Source organism: Chelon labrosus, assembly GCF_963514085.1.
Source record: "Chelon labrosus genome assembly, chromosome: 1".
Classification (NCBI taxonomy): Eukaryota; Metazoa; Chordata; class Actinopteri; order Mugiliformes; family Mugilidae; genus Chelon; species Chelon labrosus.
In genome coordinates, this window is record NC_140337.1 from 15,423,266 (window position 1) to 15,448,948 (window position 25,683).

Genomic DNA, 25,683 nt, shown 5'->3' on the forward strand with positions numbered 1-25,683 from the left:
GCCATGCAAACGTAAGGCTATACAGTAAAATGTACTCTTGGGAGCGTATTCATGTTTAGACACTAATCTTCTTTTGTCCTCATTAGAGGTTTTCATTGCAGTAAACCCTCGCAGCAACAAGTCAAAATCAAACCGAATATGAGCACAAGCAGAGCTCAGCTTGGTTTAAACAATGCTGTATTTCTTCAACCACACATCCAGAGAATTTTGCAAAACAAATGAACAAAAGGGTTAGCAACACTCACGGGTAGACCTGGAACACCTCGGGGTCCATCCTTGCCAGTGTCCCCCGGAGGCCCCCTCGGTCCAGGAGGGCCCGGTGGCCCCGGCGGCCCAGGTGGTCCTGCTTGCCCTTGATCTCCCTGTGTGGCAGAATAACACATCCCAGCGTCATTATGGTGTGATATTGTTGGACCCGCTGAGACTGGAGCCACTACAGTTAAAATGATAATGAAGAGAGAGTGGTGGAATGATCTTGCGGGTGGCTATGGGCTGCCTCCATTCATAACATGGAGGAGAGTTTGCATTGTGAGGCTAGGATACACAAATATGGAGAATTATAATGATTTGTAGCTGAAATAGTAATCCCTTAAAATGCATGCAATCCTAAATGGATGTAATGAGTCTGTGCATTAGGTACTGACTGAAAAGGTCACATTTTTCTGTCTACAATAATGAGGAAAATGTACTGAAAATGTGTGGTCCATTATGATGTTGCAACATAAGAATTCCTAAGAAAATATTCAGCAATCTAACTTGCAGAGAAAATCCTGTGAGTCGGGCCAGAACAATAATTCTTTACCTTAATAACACATTGTTTTTACTTTAAAGACCCTTCAACAATAACAGAAGTAATGTACAAGTGCTTATGACAGGTCTGTGTGAAGGCTTGCATGCAAACTGGCCAGAGAGAAGAGAGTCGGTGAGACTTGGCACGGTGGACAGAGAGACAAGTGAAGACACACCCACTACCTTAATGAGCCGTCGCTTTATGAGCTGCTGGTCAGCGGAAAGAAAGCCATGATTGATCTTAGGGAAGACCATCTGAGCAGGTGTGTGAGGTCAAGAGGTCGTAGGTCAGAGGTGAGAGAAGAGTTGAGGAAGGATGAGGTCCCAGAAGAAAAGGAAAAAAAAAGAGGAAGAGGAAGGCAAATGCAAAAAGATTTTGTTAGAAAGGCCTATGTTCATGAACCCCGGTCCAGCACTTTCACAGACGAGGGGGAGAAATCCACACTTTTCCCAGCACCGTTTGATTTGGAAGTCTGGGCTTGGTTTTTTTGGAGCTGGGGCTCATAATTACCACCTCTGGGGTGCGACTGCGCCACAGTGGGCTCACAGTGCTCGGGAAAAAAAAGGGAACTGCTCCATGTCTGTGAAAGCACTGTCATCATCATCATGCCTGCTGCTAAGTCAAACCCTGAGAGCTGCACACACTGAAACCACCATGATCGACCTTCTAAGATGAGGTTTCATCTTTTAACCTTCTTTCTTTCATTACATGTATTATTCTACCAGTGTCCATTGGTATTAAGTGACTTCATCCATCGTTGAAACGATCCCGAAGGACAAATTGGGGGATTGAAGGATTTGTGGTGAACCATGGGGAAGGGCTTTAAAAAAAACATTTTGCCACTTGTGTCCATCACTACCATCCATAAGGGTAGTCCTCTTTGAGTTCCTCACATTAATTTTAGCATCAATGGACACAAGCCAGACCATGTCTTGGTTTCTCAATCCAGTCATTGCTAGGTGGAAAAAGTCCGCCCTTGCTTTCAGCAGGAGATCTGGCACTGGAGTGAAATACTGGTAGTGGCAGTGGCGAGAAGAGGACAACGATTGACTGCGTGTGATTAATTAGATGGGGGGGTGAGGGGGTTTCCTGGGCATACTCTATCATCGGGCTTTGAGAAAAGCAGCCGACAGTGATTCATTTACTTCCAGTGTGTGCCGCAGCGGGGTCGGACTGAGCAGCTAGGCAGCACCACCACCGACAAACCTTGACAGTCAGGATCTGATTGCTGTGCAAAGCAGCCAGCGTAGGGAGACCAGGCAATCCCTAAAGGAACAAACAGCAGAACATGGCACAACACACGCATGACATTCAAACACTGGGTGAACAAAAACAGTTAAAGGAGGAAGAAGATAAGCATCCTAACTTACAAATGTTTGAGATAAGCTGTAAAATATGTGGAACACAGTGACGTGTGCGGGAGTTTTTTTTTCTAGAAATTGACATCAAACATAGCCGCCAAAGGGCCAGATATTTTAATTCAGACCCAAACAACAATCATTTCATTTTATACATTTAAGTTTTGTTAGTTACTTACAGACTGTGTAGACTGAATGTTATTGAACCAAGCTGTGTGTAGCTAAGTAACCACTTGACCTTGTTGTCTTCCAATTATACAGACAGAACAGTTGTTGAGATGATTATCGCACAACACACTACTGAGTTGTAACATGCCGCACTCAGATTCAGAGATTGAGATGTTTGCTGGATATTCAATCAAAGGGTGTCCAATTCCCTTGTCAACAGACTTCATGACAGATGTGATCCAAACATGAAAACTGAATAAAAGAAGAAAGCACCAGGCCTTCTCCTTGTTAAAAGGAAACAATGGTTTACAGCTGCATAGTAACTTTGATCCCAATCCAGAAACAGTGACATGTTGTCAGCTAAACATGATTTTCCGACGCTATAGTCACATAAATACACCCCTTGCGTTTCATTCTGGACGGTTAGGGTTCGCAGTTGGACAGTATATTTCTTTTTCACTGCACATTGTTGCGTGCCTGTCAAACGAGGTCTTTGATCACGACAAGTCTTTTACAGTCAAATGATGTCGTAAAACTGTCCACTGAACTATTGACTGACTGCTTCCTAAAGCCCTCCTTGAACAATCGTAGCAAAGCTAACAAAGCTCTCAAACTTTGTTTTTATTTTCAACAAGCTGAGGCCACGTTCATGGGGTTTACTGCGGGATGGATAACAGGGTGTTCTTCGGGCACTACCCGAACCGTTAGCATGTGAGCTAACTGGCCTTCTCTCCTGTTTTAAACAGGTTTTTTTCTAAAGCATGTAATTCGCTAACTACATTAGCTCGTGAGGTTTAAAAAAAGCTGCTGACTAACACACTCACGGTGTACTGTTTCCCCACTGTTTGAAAGCTGATCCTGGATGCTGTCAAAGATTAGGATAATGTAAGCTGCGCTGTCTTGCCCCTTTATTGGATTTATGGAAGTAAAGCAAGCACAGCCAGCGCTACACCAAATAGTGTTTGCCAAACACATCGGTTCCTCATCAGTCCAAAAGCTCTCGCTCTTTTAACATTCAAACTGGAAACATGCATTTGAAAATACCATATCTGTATTTATTGAGCTTGTAATACTTCGAAATAGGACTAAACCGAGCAATGAGTTACTGTGTTTACACGTCTTCCACGTCAATCAGCTGAGCATGCTCGCTATGGTATTATGTTCAGTATTACTCAGTATTTTAACCAATTCATGATGACATATATCACATATATCATGGAAATTTCTCAGTTCAGATGGCAAAATCAACTGAAGGCGTTCCTGTGTCTAACATTTTTTCAAATCCAAGCCTATAGCTTAAAATATACACTTAAAATCTTTAGGCGGTATCTCTGTAAACTACATTTAACTGTGTCTATGAGTGGAACTAAAGGTAAGTGTTTTAGCTTTAATAGTGTAAAGACAAATATGCAAACATTGCAACATTCTGTTTGTACAATGATTGCTCCACCGCAAATAACCAACTGATGAAAGTATTTTTCCAAGCCTGGCACCCTAGCATAAACATGTCCTGTAAGAGAGAGATCTTCATCAATATTCAAGCTCAAGATAAAATCTTGCTTATCCAAACATTGCTTTGGTGCCATCCCTTTGGTTTCCCCAAAGATAATTCAAAAAGCATGGCTCATTTAGTACTGTGTACGGCTTTTAAGGCAGGCTGGTTTGATGCAAGCCTGCAGCAGAACGGAGTAAGGGATACTCTTACAGTGCAGACAATAGCCGAGCTGTGCGCAACCGTGCAAGTATTTCTCAAGTTATTTACAACCTCAAACATGTTGAGGACAAAGAAGGAAAACAAAGCACGGGATAATGATTGCGGAGGAACGGACAATAGAAAGAATCCAGGCATTAAATGCAGTGCAGTGACTGATTTCTGGGTTTGAGGCCTATCCAAGCAGAGACACTGGGGAGCGGCTGTGACAACCTCACTGACCAATGTGTGCTTGAAATGGGGAAAAAACTAATGATTATGTGTGGAAAAAACTAACGATTATATCAGACCAGTATGTCGATCTGTCTGTAGGAGATGATGAGGCGAAGTAGCCTGACATGGTGTGGGTTAACGCTCCTTCTGCATTGCCTCCCCGCTGATGTGTGAGAATAACGATGACATGGCGGTTGACGGAGAATCCTAACCATTTACAGATTGCTTTGTTTTGCTTTTCTCCTCCAAAAACGGATGTTGGCTATTTGGTGAGGAGGCCTAATGCTATGTATTCGCCTGCAGCGAGACGAGTGCGTCTGTAGTAAACAAAATGCCAGATATGAGGACAATCAGCATCAGCCGTTACAGGACACTGGCCAGATCCAGCATCTCCTCGACCGCACCAAACACACAAGGCATCTCAAGAAACTACAGGGTGTGGCGTTTTCTGAATATCTATATGTGGAGTGGATTACCAGCTCTGCACACAGATGGCTTTAATACATTTAAGTGTGGAATAATACATTTATTTGAAGCCTCATTATGATAAATCGAATGTATCTGAAATGAAATTCATTTTACGGCTCTTGATTTGCACATAGCTGACTGCAAAATAATTATTTGTTCATGTTTTTTTTTTTTTTTTTTTAAAGAAGTAAAATCCGGGAAATTACATAAGCCTCTTTATTTTGGAAGCACACTGCAAAGTTGTGAAAAGTGAAGTACTGCACAAACAAGGGCAGATCTTTTGGGAAATCTCAGGAATTTTTCCTCCAACTGACCCAGGAATTCTCCAACCTTTGCTCGACAGCTGTGGCCGGTGCCATCCCTCAGGAGGACCACACACACACCTTGTCTGGGTGATACACAAAAGCCAGCGGCTCCTGTTAATTTTATCCCACAAGTGCATCTCCAGTGGTGGCCGCACAAAACTGGCCAATTTATTATTTGTTGCTTGGTTAACCTTTGGTGTTTGGACGTGGCCTTTGACCTGCAGGCCAGACAAATGGCTGACCCTGACATGTGGAGAACAGGCAGAGGAAGTGGGCGTCTGCATGGAAATTCTGCCGGCTATGTGGCATTTCTCACGTTGTCTTTAGCCACAAAGACAGAGGATCTACCTTGACCCCTTTGAAATATCTCTATGTACGCATATACACTCCCTTGCAAACAAATGCAATCTAATATAAGACTCCTGCACTAAATTTTAGCCTCCCGAATGTTCTGGTATTCAGCATTTGTTTAAAATAACCGAGAAAGCTGTTTATTCAACTGTGTTTTCATTTTGGAGGCTGCGGTTAGTAGTACTATTGAATTGGATTGTGTTGTGCAGACACATGTTTCTATTACTCTGACAACTTAATTTTAGTCAACAGAAAGACTTTAGTGTTCAGTTCAATCCAGTTTTAAAAAGCACCACAAACTACACCCTCCAAAATTGACCCTACAGTTGAATTACCACCATCCTGAAGCTCACGAACAGGCGTTTAGTGCAGGACTGTTTCATTAGAATGTATTAGTTTTCACCAGGGTACCTAATAAACTGGCGAGTGAGTATACACATGCATGCAAACACGAGAAGGTTGTCTTTTATATTGTTCTCAATCTAAATCTGTTTAGATTTGACGTAATCTGAGCGCGCTGCATGCTCTGACATTCTCTTGACATACTTTGCTGTTTACATGCTCATCCATGTGGGTTTAATCAATTCCCTGCTCACAGTCAATACCGGCCATGAAATGAGCTTCATCTCAGCCAGACAGATAGTAAAGTCAAGGTCAGGCAGCACTTGTCTTGTTACGCCTTCATTTATTAAGCCAATCTTCCCAGTACTGTTCCACTACATTTACCTACTAATCTAATGTGCAAAGTCAATACGCTGCTCTGGTAAGCTAATACAATTTAACGGTGACCCAGAGTGCTTCCATGCCCCTGTGGTTCCTCATACGTGACTGTGACTCTGTGTTAATTTGTACCTGTTAGGGGACAATTTTGCAGTAATTGGGACTTAATGAAACGCTATCTTGAAGTGGACACTTTGTTTATTTACTCTGTAAGACAAATAGGACCTGGCCAGTCGCTGCTAAAGCTCCGTCAGCCATACTGCCGTTTCCAGAGTATAAATCATTTAAGTGATAGAGACAGATGACTCCATTTCCTAGGTTAAAAGGGTACAAATTATGGGCAAAACCAAGAAACTCTATCCAGACTAAGCGGGTGTATCCCAGCAAACATGCTCTCCCTCTGTCTGTTTCAGCAGTGCAGTTCTTGCAACTTTAATGATTATACAATACGTTTTAAATCATTAAAATTTAACTAAGGCTATCAGAGTTAAGATATCAGAGTCGGAAATGTGTTTGTAGATCTTGTGAAAATGGGAAACCGCTGAGAACTTGGCCGTAAGTTGAGAGCGGCTAAGATTAGACTCTGAGACCACTAATCGAATTTCACAGAAAAGGTCATTTGTATTGACTTTTAAATCAAAAGGAACCCCGTATTTTGACTTGCACAACAAGCCCGGAGGAGAGCTGACAGACCTAATCGGCAAACTACGTCTGGGTGGGCGCCAGCGCGGAATTGGGATCAGATCCACTTGGGAGATGGCTGCTTTTCTAGTGACAAGACAAACTGTGTTGTTGAGCTGCTTTGTTCATGAGTGCCAATCTCTGGAAATCAATTCAAAGTGCCTTTGACTCCGTACAATCTTTCCCTGATCAACAACGGCAGATACAGAGGAAGTGAAAGTGTGCGTATGCGTGCGCACACGTGACCCCCCCCGTTAATGCAGTCTACTTTAAACAAACCTGTGCAGTCTGTTTTTGAAAGAGGGCTCATTTTTTAGTCATTATTTTAGAAAAATGAGAGCTACGCTAACTGCTAGCGTAGATAGACTAATTCATTTTGGAGTCTGTCAAGCATGGAAAGGCACTCACATTATCATCACTTAGAAGCTGCACTTTTATAGAAATGTCAAACTACAGAGCTGGAAATGATTAAAGCACTGAATACGCCATGTCATGTTGAGAACTGAAGTGAATCATGAGTAATTATACAGAGCTAGTTGGCTTTTGATTATTACTGAGACTGAGCAGAGCTTTTCTGGTGGTGTGCAAAAGCATGTATTCAGACAAGAGCTGAAAAATGGCTTTTTTGCATCTTGAAATGTATACCACACCATGCATTCCAAAGTATCTTGCACATTTGTCTGCCTGTTCTCGGTGCAGAAATAAGCAGTGCCGAAATGTTTGTTGTGTTTGGCCGGATTGGAAGAACACTATCCGCGGAATTTCATGCATCTCAAACCTTTTTGCCCACAATTCTGCTGGGGGAGACACACACAGTCAAACTCATCTGCTAATCACAAGAAGTAAACCGCATACCCGTGGTCCCTGGTCGCCTTGATCCCCCTGCAGAAGGCAAGAAAGAAAGCATTCAGATATAAGGGTCAACACACATTTGAAGACTCAGGTCCAGTGCTAATGATGAGCAAAGACTCACACTAAAATCACAGCGGCATAATCAGGAGCACATTGATAAAGGAAAATAATACAAGATCCCTCAACTATTCATTGTGGTTAAAAGTAAAATCACTTAGGATAACATGGACTGACATGAATTGGGTACGAGAGAGAGAAAGAGAGCAGTGGTGTGAGGTTTGGTGGGTTTGGTGAGGCGGGGGTTGAGTGTGGGCACACTGCATTGCCAGGCTACATTTTATGCCCCAGAGATCTTTGGCTGTCTGCCTTCTTTGGGGAGGCTGTCTGTGGACAGAACTAAATCCTGAAGGGGGAAACATTTGGTTTCAAATCAACCTGAATGGTGACGACTGTGGGTTTATCACATTAACCAGAAACAAAAGTACGCTTTTGTTTGAAATAGGTGAAGAAAGACCAAACGTTAGACATTGAGCTATTACCTTAATCTGTCTACAATCGGATAAGTGAACATCCTTAAGCGGTCTCAGTTGATGCGGTTCTCTCTCCTGTTGGCCGAGTTACAGTTGAGCCGCAGCAGTAAAACGAGCCGAACAGCCCATCGCACATGGATGGGAATTCTGCTCAAACAAACTTTAATGTAACGCCTGAGCAATTTCAAATAAAACAGCTCTTGGAATTTTTGTAATTTCTCATTGGGCTGTTGTTCCAGAACCGGGTTTAATGGGAAAACTGTTGTGAATGGCCACACTGATGCACGCTTTATTCATCTTGGGTGGGAAGAATCCGCACAGTTGTTTTTCATTTCATTAAACTGCAGATGAAGTGGTTCACATGAGAGGCATGAACATGCATTTAATCAGCAGGACTCGGTTATTACGGATGTTCGACAATCAAATAAATCTGGGCGGTGCTATTGAGCCCCGTTCAGGGGCACCATGGAAGAAAATAAAACAATAATCAATTAAATATTGAATTATTACCCAAGTTGTTGCTCGTTACATAAAAAACATGAATAAATGCTTAATTTATTCATAGATTGTTGTAAATTCTCCCTCAGTAGCATTTAGGAAGTTGGCATTTTAGTCCTAAAGGAAACCTGTTTCAATAATAAGTGAAGTCAGGGACTCTATCAACTTTGGCATAATTCCACAGGCATTTTGTCCCCAAATTCTGCAGACTTTTAAAGAGACACTGTGGTTATTTTGCATGCTCCGCTGCTCTTTTATGGAGGAATGCTCAGTGAGGCATTTAAGGGTTTCACCTCAGGGCTTTGGCTTTTTGGTCTTTCATGTTTGGTGCTGTGGATTTGTGGATGGATGGCAGAAGAATTTAAATATTCAGACTCCAAGACTTAAAGTCCTGAAGATCTGAATGTTTATTAAAGGACCAGTGTGGAGGATTGAAGAATATAGCATTTATTTTCATGCTCGTTGTTAAAGTCATTGGACTAATTAACTGTAAGCATAACTAAGAACAAACTGCTTTTATAAATCAGCTGAATATTAATGGACTAAAAAGTAACGTTTGCTAAAGAAAAAATTTGCCATTTTATGATAGCTAGATGAAGTTAGCTGAGACTGTTAGCTAACTAACGCCAATTAGCTTAGCAGTGAGACTGGTGGAAACAGCTAGCCTAGCTTGGTAAGTTGTATTACCTTAGGACAGAATCATTTTAAAAGCATTTCTGCATTTTTTTGTTTGTTTTTCCATCGTCCAATAAAATAAATGTCACGCACCGAACCCACCGAGTTTGTTGCAACAAACGGGCAACCGTATGCAGTATGAGACAAAAGTCACCAAGCGGGAAGGAGGATTTAAGCTATCCTCTCATTTATTGAAAGTATAAATGGAAAATTTCAGGTCCGTCCAGTCCCGAGAATTCGTCAAGAGACTTTTTATTTGCTGATAAAGGAGCTGTGATCTATCCAGATTGATTCCAGGTCTATTTCACAATGTCAGTTGCTTTTAGGACAAACAAAAGCTCCAAAGTTGGTGTGTGAACATGCATCTATGTTGTATTCATTTTTAAACGTGCACTGATTTTACACCATGAACATGGACTCGATGGAAAAACTCCTTAACTGCTTTTCTCTACGTCCCTACGTCTTTGTGTTAAGCTAAGCTAACCCTCCGCTGGATACACAGACACAGGGTATTAATCTTTTAACCAAGTGCGTATGAATATAAATACTGGAATATAAAAATGCTCACCTTTTCACCCTTTGGACCTGGAGGACCCTATAAAAACAGAGAAAAAAAGAATTGTTCAAACTATTACAACATAAATAGGAAAAAAAAATTTGACAAACTATGCTTAGTGTGTAATCATTCTGGAGGCAGCCATGAGTTTTTTGGAAACGTAACAAACTGTGAAAAAACCAGAGCGACAAATCATATTAACCAAAAAACAAACAGAGCTGCTAAACAAGGCTTGAGCTGAAAGAGAGAGAGATGACACAATCGAATGATTAACAAACTGAGATTTGATGAGACTAACTTTGTGTACTTTTTGACATCTCTCTCGGTATTTGATTAAAATCCCCTGTCACAGACTGGGAAGCAGTACCTTGTGTGCTGTAGACAGCAGGGCTTACACAAACATACAATTAAAACATAAAACAGGCCCAAATCAAGTCCATGTTTACTTAGAGGATCAATTCCAGCAATCTCTAACCAAGTGTTGGCAAGCACGTTGTACAAATGTGCCCTGAACAAGAGGAACACTTTTCTCTTTCCTTTTTACGCAGCAGTTTTTTGCGAGAGAGCTCTGCGTCCAACGTCTGTCAGTCGGCAGGCGGTGGCTCCTGGGTGGGCTCCGTAAAAGATCACGGGTGAAGTAGAGGATTTGACGATGAGGTGTGCATCTGTACTCTGGAGCCTAATGAGAGCTAGCTTTTTGAAAAATCAGTATTAGATCAGTGTCGGTGATGTGGCCACCCGCTTCGCAAAAAAAAAGTTCCAGAGGCCCTGGAGAAGCTGTGGAAGACGGCTGCGCCAAGACTCATCTGTATTTCACGCTCAAAATTACCTGCTACTCTCTGCTCAAGGATAAAGTGAGAATAAATCTGAAAATGTCCCTGTGAACAGAAAAAGTTGTTCTGTCGCCACCAATACGTAACACTGCGAGGATAACACATGTATGGCTTGTTCTCAAAGACATCACACTAATCCACAGAATGACATTAGTCTAGTCTAGATGTTTTTCCTTCGAGTCTATAGACCGGTGACCCAGAATAACCAGCTTGTAGATACGGACAGGCTTCCATTGCACTGGCACACAATAGTATAATCTGAAACTAAAATGCTCCAGAGGTCATTCAACGGTTTTCCTCTGCCAATTTCTATCACACTGCTCAGAGGAAAGCGGGTTACAGCCAGTTTTCTGCCTCCTCAGTGCCTTTGGATATTATTTTTGATGCTTACTTAACTATCTGTAGCTTTTTGTTTATGTATTTCAGTGCATGTGTTCTCAACTTCAGTGTTGTGAGCTTGTGAACCTGCACAGCAAGCATGTGCAGCGCATCGTCCCCCCGGTTATTCAAATATAAGGCATCTGTGTTCGCTTCAGCAAGCCCAGACACAATCTGCTGGGAAACGCAGCTTTAACGCGCGCACACACACACACGCACACACGCACACACATCTAAGGAGGTGGTCCCGCTGCTTATTTGACCAGCCACACGGCACGCTTGTAAACACAAAATGCGCTATTACGAAAGCGATGTTTCCGATTGCATTTCCCCGGGGAGGAATAACGGAGGCAGCGTATTGGAATCAAATGTGACTTTTACATTTATAATGATGGAGAAACATTCCACTGGGGCTAAATAAGTTTCCAGCGTGTTTCTCGAAATGGGAGGCAGCTAAAGGAAATCAGTGCTTTTTTTTTTTGTTGTGAGGGGAAATCGCCCTTGGACGACAGCGGACTATTGACAGGCTATTACTGCAAACATACAGTACGCATGTAAATGGCTGGAACAAAGAAATGCATGAATACGCCGACTTTTAGTTTTCACGCAGGCCTGTTTCAAGTGATACGTTTGGCTCTGAAATATGGAGCTGTAGCAAAACAACAAGGCTAAATTTAATTATTCTGTAGCAGTGGTGGGCCAGCAAAGCCTTCTCTGTTGGCTTAAACTTTATCAAAATCACTGACTTACATTTTAATATTTTCCCATTACTCATATTAAATCATTCCCAATAGCCTATTCTTTTCATTTTATGGCTCTGTCTCTCAGCTCCGGTGCTTCTGGCAGTGTAACTTAGCATTAGAGCTTTTATCCAATCATATTTCAGCCATTATGCGTTGCCGGAGTCAAAGAAATCTGTCAAAGAAATCCAATCACATTTCAGGTTGGTATTCTTAGGCCTTCTCTGTGGCCTAAGGTATAGTGTCAGCATTTTCATGTTCTCTGATTGGAGGGTTTGAGAGCCGCTCTGTTTAAGCCAAGCTAGCAGTTCATGTTCATCTGTCGTGAGCTGCACAAGCAAATCGTTTTTGTTATTGTTTGATAGCTATTTGCTGAACCCATGATGGCGGAAGGAGGAGAGGCTAGCGACTTGGTTGCCGTTATTCCTAGAAAGACATTTTCTCTGCGGACGTCATGAAGGAAAAGCTGGATGTTGTGAGGAAGGGTTAGGCTAGCTAGCTTATTCCAGAGCTAGCCAGCATAATCCAGCCGAGCAAAGGGTGCATCCGCCACTTTCAGGGCAGCAACTATGAGCGCTACCCTTGGCCGACAGCCTCCAAGGAGAAATTGTTTCTTAAGTTCCGGTGTGTAAAATGAATTATGTTTACATCTTTTATGTATATTTGTGTCATTTTATTGGGTCGACATTGATGCTTCTGCTGGATTTGACTCACCGCAGTGAGTGAGAGGAGACATTCTGAATTGTTCTAAGTGAGTTTCTTGCTAATGGCATTCATCTCGCTATATAAGATACCCGTCTACGATGCAACGTCCTGTTTTATTGCGCATCCGTACGATGGTTTCCATAGCAGGGGCATCATAACGATCGTATTAAGAGGTGTTTTGAATAAAGTTGCATTGCATTGAAGGCCTAGGTGGAAAATGCACGGCCTGCCACTGCTCTGTAGTGTACGATGTAGCGCTACAATAAATCCACTGCAGCAGCAGCAATATATAGTAATGAAACTTCATCAGGTCTGTGTTTACTTGAGAGGGAACAAATGTAGAAAATGTTAAAAGGTTTTGGTCTTATTCATGTTCGATATTTAATATGATCAGAGTCATTTGCGCAAATTCTTGCACTCATCAGTTACTTGTAGCTAAGTATTTCATTGTTTCTCCATTACTTTGCTAACTGTTTAAACTTCTGCATGCATACTTGTCAATTAGTTATCAAAAACTAAGGTAATGCCTCTCATTTGTCTCTAGAAAGACTGCCTTCAGCTTGTATTTTCTTCTTTTCTATGTATTTCACGGGCTACAGTCTATCTACAGCCAATAACAGTGAGCAGGTTGTAAAGGCGGGGCTAACAAAGTGGCCAGGCTCCATCACCGCCTCCGTTCTGCTCTCTGTCTGTGTGGATTTATAAAGACCCGCAGGCCCGTGTGTCTGTTTAATGAAGCGTGGGGATGAGCTCCAAGCACAGAGGCTACAGATGAAGAAAACCCTTCGGCAACCGTTCACACAAAAATTGTTCCGCTGGGCAACTTCCCCCGGCGGTTGCTTATTTGTGCTTTAGGACAGGGCATCAATGAAGGAATCAATAAACAACTTTAACGCCGCTCCCTCTTTTCATGCACTCTCTAGCCCGCTTACCCGCGCTTCTGTCCCTCACTCTTTGAGCCAGAGCCAAGTTTGAAGTTTGTGTTTGCAAACAACACCTGACAAATGCTTCTTACTTTCTATACCTTTAAATGGTAGCCTTAGTCGCTACGGCATTTACTGGTAGATTTTAACGTTACGTGGAACTGTTTCTTATTCAAACACTTAATTTACTCTTGCATCTGGTCATAAAGCATGTGGAAATGATTTCACTGCGCAGTACGCACCTGCTCATTATACGGCCCATAATTTGCACATCACTTGGAGAGACAGCACCCACTGGAGCGTTTCCAAAATGTTTAAAAGTGTGCAGCGAGGGTTTTGTTTTTAATAGAAACTATTAACCAGGTCTCCTGCAAAGACTATTTGAAAGCAATGGGACTGTAGTACAGTGGAACAGCAGCGGGTGTCTTATGTGTCAAACCATCTCTGCAGCTTTGTGGTTTCACTCTGCCCCAAGGAAGCACTCTAATCAGCACCTGTGCGTGCTTTTCACATCTTATTTTTACTGCTTCTGCTCTGGCTCCATTTCATACGCGGCCCTCCAGCAGGTGCTCCATGCCTCATCTGGATTCAAACTTGCTCACCGTGCATCAGCACATTACTTTGTTGAAAATGATTAACCTTCCATCGTGCCTTCAACACCTTTCAGATTGCATTGGGTTCTTGAATAGCCGCAAGAATAACCAAAAAAATAAAACAGCCAAAGACAGCAAAGGAAGGTTTTGCAAAGGAATAATTTAGAGTTCTCTGCTTCTTCTTCTTCGCTTTGATTTTGTACAGATTAAAGAAATAAGATACAGCTTGTTGACTGGCGAGGTCTATGTTGAAAGAGTTTGTTGTCTCTGGATGCTGCCAAGGCCTGTTTTCTGTTTTAATGCTAAGCAGAGCAAACCCTTCCTATTCTCTAAGAGTATTCAATCTTTTCATCTAATCCTTAACAATCAGCCTGATTCATAAAATGTTTACCAGATTTCTACATTAACTAAGAATAATGTCACTCTTAAAACGCTTGCTTTTTTGTATGTCAATTTAGTGTATTTTAGATGGAAGAATTATTTTCCAGACAACCTCTTAACAGATCAATCCCTGTAAGTGACTTCAGAAATACCACACACGTCCTTATCTGCGCTGATGAACCGAATGCAGTTGCCCCAAAGCAAGAGCACTATCTCCGCTTATTGAAAATGACACATACACTATATTACCAAAAGTATTCGCTCACCTGCCTTTACTCATTCTATGAACTGAAGTGCCATCCCATTCCTAACTCATAGAATTCAATATGATGTCGGTCCACCTTTTGCAGCTATTACAGCTTCAACTCTTCTGGGAAGACTGTCCACAAGGTTGAGGAGAGTGTTTATAGGAATTTTTGACCATTCTTCCAAAAGCGCATTGGTGAGGTCACACACTGATGTTGGTCGAGAAGGCCTGGCTCTCAGTCTCCGCTCTAATTCATCCCAAAGGTGTTCTATCGGGTTCAGGTCAGGACTCTGTGCAGGCCAGTCAAGTTCATCCACACCAGACTCTGTCATCCACGTCTTTATGGACCTTGCTTTGTGCACTGGTGCACAGTCATGTTGGAAGAGGAAGGGGCCCGCTCCAAACTGTTCCCACAAGGTTGGGAGCATGGAATTGTCCAAAATGTTTTGGTATCCTGAAGCATTCAATGTTCCTTTCACTGGAACTAAGGGGCCAAGCCCAGCTCCTGAAAAACAACCCCATACCATAATTCCTCCTCCACCAAATTTCACAGTTGGCACAATGCAATCTGAAATGTACCGTTCTCCTGGCAACCTCCAAACCCAGACTCGTCCATCAGATTGCCAGATGGAAAAGCGTGATTCATCACTCCAGAGAATGCGTCTCCACTGCTCTAGAGGCCAGTGGCGGCGTGCTTTACACCATTGCATCCGACGCCTTGCATTGCACTTGGTGATGTGTGGCTTGGCTGCAGCTGCTCGGCCATGGAAACCCATTCCATGAAGCTCTCTGCGTACTGTACTTGGGCTAATCTGAAGGTCACATGAAGTTTGTAGCTCTGTAGCAATTGACTGTGCAGAAAGTCGGCGACCTCTTTGCACTATGCGCTTCAGCATCCGCTGACCCCTCTCCGTCACTTTACGTGGCCTACCACTTCGTGGCTGAGTTGCTGTTTTTCCCAAACGCTTCCATTTTGTTATAATAGAGCTGACAGTTGACTGTGGAATATTTAGGAGCGAGGAAATTTCACGACTGGATTTGTTGCACAAGTGGCATCCTATGACAGTTCCACGCTGGAATTCACTGAGCTCCTGAGAGCGGCCCATTCTTTCACAAATGTCTTGTTTCACAGTCTGCATGCCTGAGTGCTTGAATTTATACACCTGGGGCCAGGCCAAGTGATTAGAACACCTGATTCTGATCATTTGAATGGGTGAGCGAATACTTTTGGTAATATAGTGTATCACATTGATGGTAAGCCTCACATCTTCTGCTGCTTAACTTTGGGCAAACTTATGTCAAACTTCCATCCTGAGATGATTTGTAACAGAACATCCTGTGCGCATGATGTTGTCGAGTTTATGGTGGACCACTGGATCTGGATTAAGCTTCTTTTTTTTTTTTTTCCTTCTTCTTCTTCTTCTTCTTCTTCTACCCAGACACATGGCTGGCTTCTTATTCTAAGCCAAACCGTGACCACCGTCTCCTGCAAAGATCTGAACGAGCTCTTGGTTTGAAAATAAAAAAAGAGAGAGAGAAAAAAAAAAACGTCACCCTGTCACCTTTAAAACAGAGCAGGGGGAGAAATGTGGAAAGGTTTGCAGGGTAATATAAAGAGGCAAAATGAAACGGGGCCAAAGCCACAAGCAACACAGAGAACAATGTCAGTCAAATCTGACTGTGTCACTTATTTCACTTCATATTACGAGGAATGAGTAAATGATGTTCAATAAAATGATCCTGGCACTGAAGTATAGTTCATATGTTCAGAGGTGAATAAACTGCACCTCTAAATTTTATTTATTTTTTAATGTTCTGTATTCATCTGCTCTTGATTGAACCAACCTGTATTGTAAAGCGTGTATGGTTTCGAACTTTCCGAAATCCAGTTTAAAAAGCTGTTGTTCATACAATGTTAAGCCAACAAACATAAATAGTTTTACCTGTCACTATGAATATCCAGGCATCACACACGCCAACTTGCAAGCCGAGTACCCAGCTCCTATTAGCCTAATTCAAACTGTCTCATGTAGAAGTCAAGACTCTGAACATCAATTCCTCGCATTCCTCTTCTCCTATAATTTAGTCAAAACATGATGGATGAAAACTTGACAGCGCTCGCCTGACTGTGCAACCCAACGCGAGGGGCTGGCTCACGACCACGGCTTTAGCTGTTGTTGACATGAGCGAAATCATTCTGGTGGGTTTGGCTGCGAGCTGCCAGTACAATCTTGTGAAGCAATCCACATAATCCAACAAGATGCAAAAAAAAAAAAAAAAAAAAAGTCAGGAAAGGGGGCTCTGTATGCAACCTCTGTCTGGACTCAGATGTATTAGCTTTCATCACGGTGACCTGTTAAACTTATCGAGGTCCAGGAAATCAATCCATCAAACGGAGCTCATATCCTCTTTGTAGAGGCTGCGCCAACTGCGCTGGCAGCGGCTGCCGCAGCACCGAGCTGACGGCCACATGGATCCAATCATCTCACCCCGAGGCACTGGCATCTCTGAGAGCGCAGGCCAACAACTACCGCTTTTACAACCTCTTCTTTACAGGCGCACGGTTCTCTCTCACAGCTACACAATATTAATAAACATGTGTGTACACAGGAAGTTAGGCAAAGCAATCCTCCAGGCTCCAAGTGTTGACAGGGAATGAGTAAGTGAAGAGGGGGGCAGGTGAGGAAGGCTGCTTACCACTAAGTAGGACGAAGGCCAAAGTAAAGGGTTAGCAAGGACTAAAACCCGACTGGCTCAGAAGAAAGTGATACATCATATTTGGCATACACTAAAACTCAACATTTTGGGAGATTGGACATCAATAACTACATCTAGCAGCCAATAAACAGCTGGCCTGCTTCCGCCACAGCCAAATGTGCCATCTAACGCTCTCTAATGAACACGTTACATCTTGTTACCTTCGATGCATACAAAAACCGATGGAAGATTTCATCACGTTACCATGGGAATGCTGCGTTATCACACTCCAGATTCACATTTACTGTGAATCCATGGTCGGTGGTGTCTATCTTCTCGCTTTAGGGTCAGCAAGGAAGAAAGAAAAAAAAAAAAAAGCATTAGCCCCAGTGCTGAATTGTGCCTTTGCAAACTTCAAACTATGAACAATGAAGTGTTTTAATGGTGATTGCACTGTGGAATGCTATTCAAGTGCTTCCAGCATTGGATTCCACTCTTACATTAAAGTGTTAGAGTGGAAATAGTGTTAAGTAAACTCCAAAAGGCACATTTAGCCATTTGCCTCAGTGCACCTCTGATACTGAAACACTCACGCAGTTTCAGATGTGCATAAATTTCCAGTAAAAACAAAACGTATGTTCACCTCCATCTGTTAGTTTTGCATGGGAATCCTCCATCATATTACCGTAAGCCCCAAGGGGACTTTTCTTCAAGGCGGGAAACTAATGGAGGACAGGGATGTGAGTAATCAGAGCAGAATGGGCAGAAACGGACGACCACAAGTGGCTGGTGCTCGTCGGTGGAATCTGGACGCAGAGGTTAGGCAGGGATAGGAAAACCACACTGGAAAACTGACTTGGGAATGGCATCTGGTTCCCATATCCACAGTGTATCACAATTAGCCGGCATAAAATGACTTTAATGTGCGTGTATGTGTTTGTGAGCGTGTGTCTGCTTGTTGTTATGTGTTGGATGTTCTTGTGGGAGTGGGGACTCTGTGAACTGAGGGAGCTGATAGCGCGACTGGCTGTATGCGGTGCGATTAGTCAGCGCAGTGTTCGAGATGCAAGTCAAACATGCAGGGGATTCTCAGCCGGGGAGGGTCCCGACGTTCCTGAGGAAGGAGACGTTTACAAGGCTTTAACGCAAATTGCAGGCATAAAATGCCAAACACTGGAGCCAAATTTGTCCCTGTGCAATACGTAAGCAAATTTCGGAGCCACAAAATTCTTGTTGTGGATATGAAAAGTTGAATAAAGGACAATGTTCCCGTTGGAAAAGTATTTCTTTCACTTCTTCTGTTGATTCGATTAGAACCACATACTGGCTGCGTTCTCATTATTTGATGTTGTGAGCTGGAGGAAAATTCCTCTCAATCACAAAGCTGTCCAGCTTTTTTAAACTGTGACCGTTGCATTCATACTGCGTTCATTCTCCTGCACCACTAAGGTAGTGACAGTCAGTTTTCCCCAGTGAGTATTCAGCCAGCTCGGCCGGCCAAGGTGCACCACTGACTGCGTTAGATCCCGGTGAGTAAACCTCAGGGTTGGCCCGAGAGCTGTCGATTGTCATTTGCCGACAAACAAGCGCCACTGATGTGCGCAGCGTGAGCAGAGGACTGACATCGAAAAGGTCAAACTCTTAATGTTGTCACATCCAGTGCCAGCGGGCTTCTTCAGGCACCGCTGGCCTTATGAGTCCAAATAAACGCTGTCATGTCACATAGATCCACTTTCAGCTCTCGGCAGGGCCTCTTCAGTATCAAAGCCTCTGAGTGTCTGTGTTCGTGTCATCTCGTCTGATGTCATGTCTGTAAACAGGCGTATTCTGTTTCTAACGCTCAGCTCTAAAGTCCGCAACACGGAAAAAGTGCTAATGAACAACTTCTGAGTATGCAGAGCCTCCTTCAACTCTAGCTAAAGGTTCCCTTTAGATAAACCAGTACTTTCTCCCACTCTGAAAGGCAAAAGTGATCAAAGTCCAGCCCGAATATGTTTTATTAACAGGTGTGGAGCTGCGGTGCATATCAGATGAAGGATGAAGGGTTGAGGGGGCCCGGGCTCCTCCGCTTTACCCCCACATTGCCTCTAATCCCCGCACCTCCGCTGCATAATTCATACGCTGTGACAGATCATCCTCGACCCGCATCGCTGGAAACTCAGCTGATGAAGCAAGGAGGTGGAAGCTACTTGTCAAACACAGGCACAGCCAGCTTTATTTACCTCACTGCTAAGATAACTGAACTCGTCCAAGGGCTCGTGTGCAGTAATGTAACTGGCTTGGCCTGAGGCTCCAGTGTGGTACAGAGACATGCTTTGTGGGTTTGATATTTCCAGCATTGTATCATTTTCAAATATTTCCCCTTTCCTTCTGACCAGATTTCAAAGCATGCTCCTTTCCCTCTCTGTCTGTATAATTTTAATTTGGTATGGCATTCAGTCTATGCTAAAAAAAAAATAAAAATAAAATACTGTGGCGTTAGTGGGTGCTCGAGTGCAGCCTCAGGGATGGTGTTTTATGCTTGATCGGTGCTAAATGGTGTGCACACGCAGTGGTGGGTGCTTGGGGTGGATGTTTTGACATGAAGCGCCCTTACAGAGTTAGAGAAACATGAGAAAGGAGATAAAAATGAGAGGCAAGGACATGATAATTTTGCCTCGACTATCGTTTCGCAGATTTTACAAACCGCTGAAAAAGAGTCCTCTTCTTGTGGGCGCTCGTGTGAGCCAATAACATGCATCCATTAATATTTTCCCAATCTCTCTGGAGCGAGAGAGGAGATATCTGACAAAACATCACTCGACAACTGACTCTGTGATGCTAAACTGACACAAAAAAAAAACTCAAGCAGAAGGGAAATCAAAACAAAAGCGAATCACTTTTCCATGTCTAAACGGCAATCACAGGCCGCCAATGAGGACCGTTCCTGATGGGCTTTGATTGAGGAGAGCTGTTCTCTTTCTGTCTCTGCAACCGCAGGTCCCTGTCCATTCATCAGCGGCTGAGTAACCATTAAGTCACAGAGGTCTGCAATGACTTCTGCAGCGGTTGGCTTCAGAAGACTGTGTACAATTTACGCAGTGTTCACGGAGTTATAGCGGGGAGCTGTTGAATATTCATGGCGATGTGTCCCCTGCCATCCCCTGGGTGGGTACGGCAAATGAAAAACCGCATGACATCACTTACTGTCTCTTTTTTAAGAAACTGGTATTAGAGTTTTTTCAGAAACAGATCTGTTAAGCATTAGGTGAGTCATTGTCAGCTCATTATATTTTTTAAGGACTTACTTAAAGATAGTTTGTTTGGTCTGTAGTCTTAATTTTTATTTAATGCTTTACAAAGACGTGTACAGCATCTTCTATGATGTATAATACCTCCATCAGTGAGCGATCTGCTGGCCACAATTTGCACATTGTCAGATTCAGGGTAAGGTTTATGGTATAAAATTAGTCTTCAATCAAAGGATCAATACCACAAATACCCAAAGACAGGTATTCCATATATTTACCTGCAAATCCAACTTCTCCTAGCATACAAACATATCAGAAACACTTCTTGGACTCCTCTCTTGAGACATCTCACTGTAGGATTTTATTTGTCAGATGCAAGGCCTGGTGAGAGATTCTGAGAAGCAAGACCACCTGCACTCACTTATGTCCCAGAACTCCAGGAGCGAGGGTCTGAGAAGGCTCGGAGGATTAACTTACGACTTTTACAGCTCAGTCGGCACACGCTATTATACCTATTCAATCACACTTGCCTCTGGACTATAAAAAAAAAAAATTTGAACAGAGAGCACGCACATGTACACACACACACACACATACACACACACACACACACACACACACACACACACGGTGCCCCGCTTGACCCAGTTATAAAGCAAACTGTCACAAGCCCTGGTGCTTATGTATGTATGTGTTTCTCTTCATCTTTGGGGAACCTCTGAAGTTTTCCATCTGTAAGGAGGAGTGAATCTGTGATCACCCGGCAGTGTAATGAGGTGAGATAATCTCTTCGGATTCAGAGAGCTGGCGGGGATGGATGCTGGTAGCAAGGATTTTTATAAACCGGGCTTCACAGGCGCACTGGGACAAGGGTCCCTATTAGGGAAGGGCAGTGATGGAGAGATTATTTCAATAATACAGTCAGACTATTTGTTGCAGCTGAGAATTCTGCTAATATAGTAGTCATAATGAGCCTTTCAATTGTAAAAAAAACAACAAAAACATAATTTTATACTTAAACATCGTACTTGAACATTTTGGTATATGCACAACAGTTGTATTATAACATTTATAGCTAGTGGCAGCTCCTTCCGAATTTTTTATTCAGGTAGATGGCGGCAAAGTCAGACAATGTTGCTATGATGGCTAAGGCCACGCGTTAAATGGGTAAATTAACAGCAGGCTAACTAGCCTTAGCCGCACTGTATTGAACAGTTGGTTTGCCGTTCGCCTCGGGTTGCAATACCACCAGTAGCCACTAGATGGCTGCCACTACACCAAATATTTAAATTACATTTCCCATTTTAAGATAAGTTACCCTCTCATTAAATTGTGGCATGTTCCTGACCTTTCCTGACTAGTTCCCTTTCCAGGGAAAGCTTGGCCAGTGGCACATTCCTGACATGTTGCGTTTCCCAGGAATTTCTTGATTGCTAGCTAACTGTAAAAAAAATAAATAAATAAAAAATCCTGCTAACGCAAGCCTACCAGATTCAGGTCGCATTGCAGCATCTCCAGTTTAACATGACCGTCTATGAGAATGATTGATGTGATTTGCAGACATACTGAAATCTCCAGGAGGCCTGCACTGTACTCCGTGGATCGCCGCTTTGTGCTTGACTGAACTATATTCACACGCACGTGGGTCGTCTACAGCAGTTAAAGTCAGCGAAAGCTAGCCGAACATTATGGTTGAATGTGGTGGAAGAAGAAAAAAATCCCTCTCTTTCTCCCTTTGGCAGGCCGCCGCAACATCACCCCAGTGGAGAAACCACCAATGTTTAAACAGCCCATAAATTTGAACCCTGCCGCTGATTAGCTCAGATCAGTGTAAAGGCTGGAGTGGAACGGCTAAACACCTACCTCACTAATTAAAATGTAATTTCTCGTTTGTTTAATTTGCGCAAAAACTTGATTGTTAAAACCGAAAATTATGGCTTTTAGGACAATTATGTACCAAAGTATTTCTTGACTCCCTGTGAACTTCACACTGAGAGCAAGATTCGAGGTAAATCATGCTTTAAACAAGGAAATGGATGAGTTTATTTCCGAAAATGTCAAAAGACTGCTTCATATATAGTGAGCCTGGTTCCGAGTGCACATATAAATTAACTGGACCAACTCATCTCCTCTTACACCCCATACTGCTGCATCTTGTCGTTATGCTGTCACTTTTGTTGGGTTTTACCTTCACATGGCTACCACAAAAGAAGACGTGAAGCAGGTGTACTTACAGGTGGTCCTGAAAGAGAGAGGAAAAAATACACGGTTAGTGTGTTTTCATACAGCAATCAAACACAGACTGATCATCAATATTACACTGAAACGTCAGAAGGAAAGCCGCGAGAAGAAGATTATGTCTTTGGATGCATGACGTTCTCTCTTTCAGCAGAACTCCAAAAGTAGAGCTACGTATATTATAGAACAATAGCATCATGGCAAAAGATTCCTATCTATTTTCCATGCTGTTGGGCCACCAGGCCTGGCGATCACATTTTACATTAGTAAGTGGTTCTGATTTCACTACAACAAGGGTTTCGCTTGCTTGTTAAACCCCCTCGGCCCACCACACGTTTTTGTGAGGTGACACTCCTCTTTTTTCCCCCCCCAATTACTGCTGCTCAAAGGACTGTATGCTGGTGCACTTCAGGGCTCCCCAGAACCCTGCAAATCATTTTAAGGCTTTGAATTCTTATTAAAAAGGTACCCAGCTGCTTCGACGCAACCTTTCCAAGTCCTAATGTCCTTGAACTGTTCTTCTTCACGACCAGTGCAAATCGCTCCTGCAGCTGGGCCACTTAGAGGGGCTGTGTGTGTTTGAGGCTCACTGGGCTGCACTTCTGTAGCGTTGTTTTTATGGATGGTTGAGTTACAGTAGACCACTTAGGTTTTAATAAACCCGCTCCACTGTTTTATTTTTTTGTGTTGTTTTTTTTTTTTTGTTTGACATGTCCAACTGTGTCGAATAACTCAGAACAAGGGTTTCAGTTAGCAATTATGGAGAATCAAAGAAATAATGTGATAAAAATGAACAATTTCCTGCAAGGCACACAACGGGCACCTCATATGTTTTAGGGGTTATAGCCATTACAAATTATTGATGGCCTAAGTTAAACCAAAAAACAGTATTATATGATGCATGTAAAATTAAATATTGCAGCATGTGACATCATGTTAAATAATGCATCCTCAGAGCTCCATTTTCACTCAGTCACCACGGCTAGGCTTCACTTCCCTTTCTCAGACTGGCACTTCAGGTCATTTCCTCAAAAACTGGTCCACCCCCTGCTTCTGCTTGGTAGCTCAACTCATCGGGACAGGTTGTTTAAGGGTCATTTGATTGTTCGCATTGCGGGGAAAGCTATTGTCGTGCTCTGAGCTGACACAAAGCTCACAAGGCAGCTACAACTGGGCTTCCACGGTCAGTTTTTCCAAAGAATCAGTCTGCAGCATAGACTGTATATAAATATGGACAATGTGTCGCCACTTCATTGCCTTAGCCAAACTGACGCCATTTTCTAGGGGATACAGGCGGCGTCATCCTGCGACTTTGGAGCCAGAGTCTGAGCAGTATGGTCTGAGAGTGGAGCCAGGCGGAGCTGTGATATCGATGAACACAACCACACTTCCTCCGGACTCACTCGCGTTTTAGTTTAATTAATACTGCGCTCTGTTCTAACGCCACCAGTTACAAGGAAATGTTGGATTATACATAGTACTTGTTTTTTCATTTATTTATTTATTACAACTCTCACGGTCCAACGGGATGTTTTACGGAGCGGTTGGCATGGCAACTAGTAGCCGCCATTATGTCACATCCTGTTTCTATAGCTTCAAGTAACTAACTTAAACGAAACTTGTCCAAAAAACTGACACTTGAACATGCATCAACATTATATTAACTACCTAAAACGACAGAAACCGTCTTTGGTTTAATAATAATTTGATGTGTATTTTAGTATTTTAGTGATTTAGTCCCATCCACTAACAAGGAGGAGGCGGAGCTTATGACCTATACTGCAGCCAGCCACCAGGGGGAGCTCTACTTGCTTTGGCTTCACTTTTGAGGAGCTGTTCCACAATCCATCATTATACTGTCTATGGTCTACATGTACACGATAATTCCACACATATATAAAGGTGTAGTGTAACCTGTTCGAAATCCGTTCCCTGGGAAATTCCCTTGGTTTTATTGAAGCAAAAATAGAGTCTGAATAAATGGACGTGGGCGGAATGGCGATGGGCAAGCGAGGGTCAGTCTCGGTCATCTTCTTCTATTCAATGAATTCATTGTTGTCAATAAAGTTCAGCGGGGAAAAACTCCCAGCACATTAGACGCTCCACTGCCGGCAAAAAACACTTTGCGCAAGCCAAAAAAAAGTCATATTCTGACTGATGCAGTGGGGCATTTCAAACACATTTATCTTGTTGGATCATTTTATTTAGCGTTCATGTAAACACTTAAGTCAGAATCTTTGATCAGACGATTTCACTCGGCTTAAACTAATACTTTCCATGTACAGTAAATACTGCTGCAGGCTCAACTTGTTCAACCTGCTCTAGTTGAGCATCAATTCCTCCTTTTGTGAGCGCAGGTATCTGAGACACAAGTCCTGATTATTCACGTAGGGAAAATATGTGAGGAAACTTCTAACACTTTCCAGCATTGACCACCTGCTAGAACAGTTCCAGACTGTGCCTTTCACTGCTACAAAACCTTTTTCATCCTAAACTGTCAAGCCACACTTTTCCTTTCCATATGTTAACCGGTAAACAAACAAGCCATCCTAATGAAGTATCCCATTCATTTTATAATGCATAGGTAAATATCACCATGTCTTTTTCCTATTTGTTCTTACTGTCAGCTGCAGCCAAGTCTGGGTGAAAGCTTCCCCCCCGGGCCTTTGTAGATGGGTAAACTGCAAAACACCTCACCATAAATTTGTGGGAAACTCTCAGCAGTTACTTTTGGTTAAAGTGAATCATGAATTAAATATGCTTCCCTTCAACATCCACCAGTGTTAGGAAGTTAAAAGAGGGAAATTGGATTTGCAGAAGGCTTACAGTGCAGAATTCAGGA

General features: G+C 42.8%; 1 protein-coding gene across 1 annotated transcript in view; it reads right to left on the bottom strand.

The window, feature by feature from the left end:
* Window positions 1-25,683, bottom strand: part of col25a1 (collagen type XXV alpha 1 chain) — a 150,299-nt gene that overhangs the window by 39,773 nt on the left and 84,843 nt on the right. Inside the window, exons 4-9 of the mRNA XM_084553750.1 lie at window positions 22,838-22,845; window positions 9,889-9,915; window positions 7,621-7,647; window positions 1,997-2,056; window positions 973-1,044; window positions 246-362 (exon numbers count right to left, since the gene is read on the bottom strand). Of these exons, the coding sequence (XP_084409876.1) occupies window positions 246-362; window positions 973-1,044; window positions 1,997-2,056; window positions 7,621-7,647; window positions 9,889-9,915; window positions 22,838-22,845 (311 nt within the window). The remainder of the gene's footprint in view (window positions 1-245; window positions 363-972; window positions 1,045-1,996; window positions 2,057-7,620; window positions 7,648-9,888; window positions 9,916-22,837; window positions 22,846-25,683) is intronic.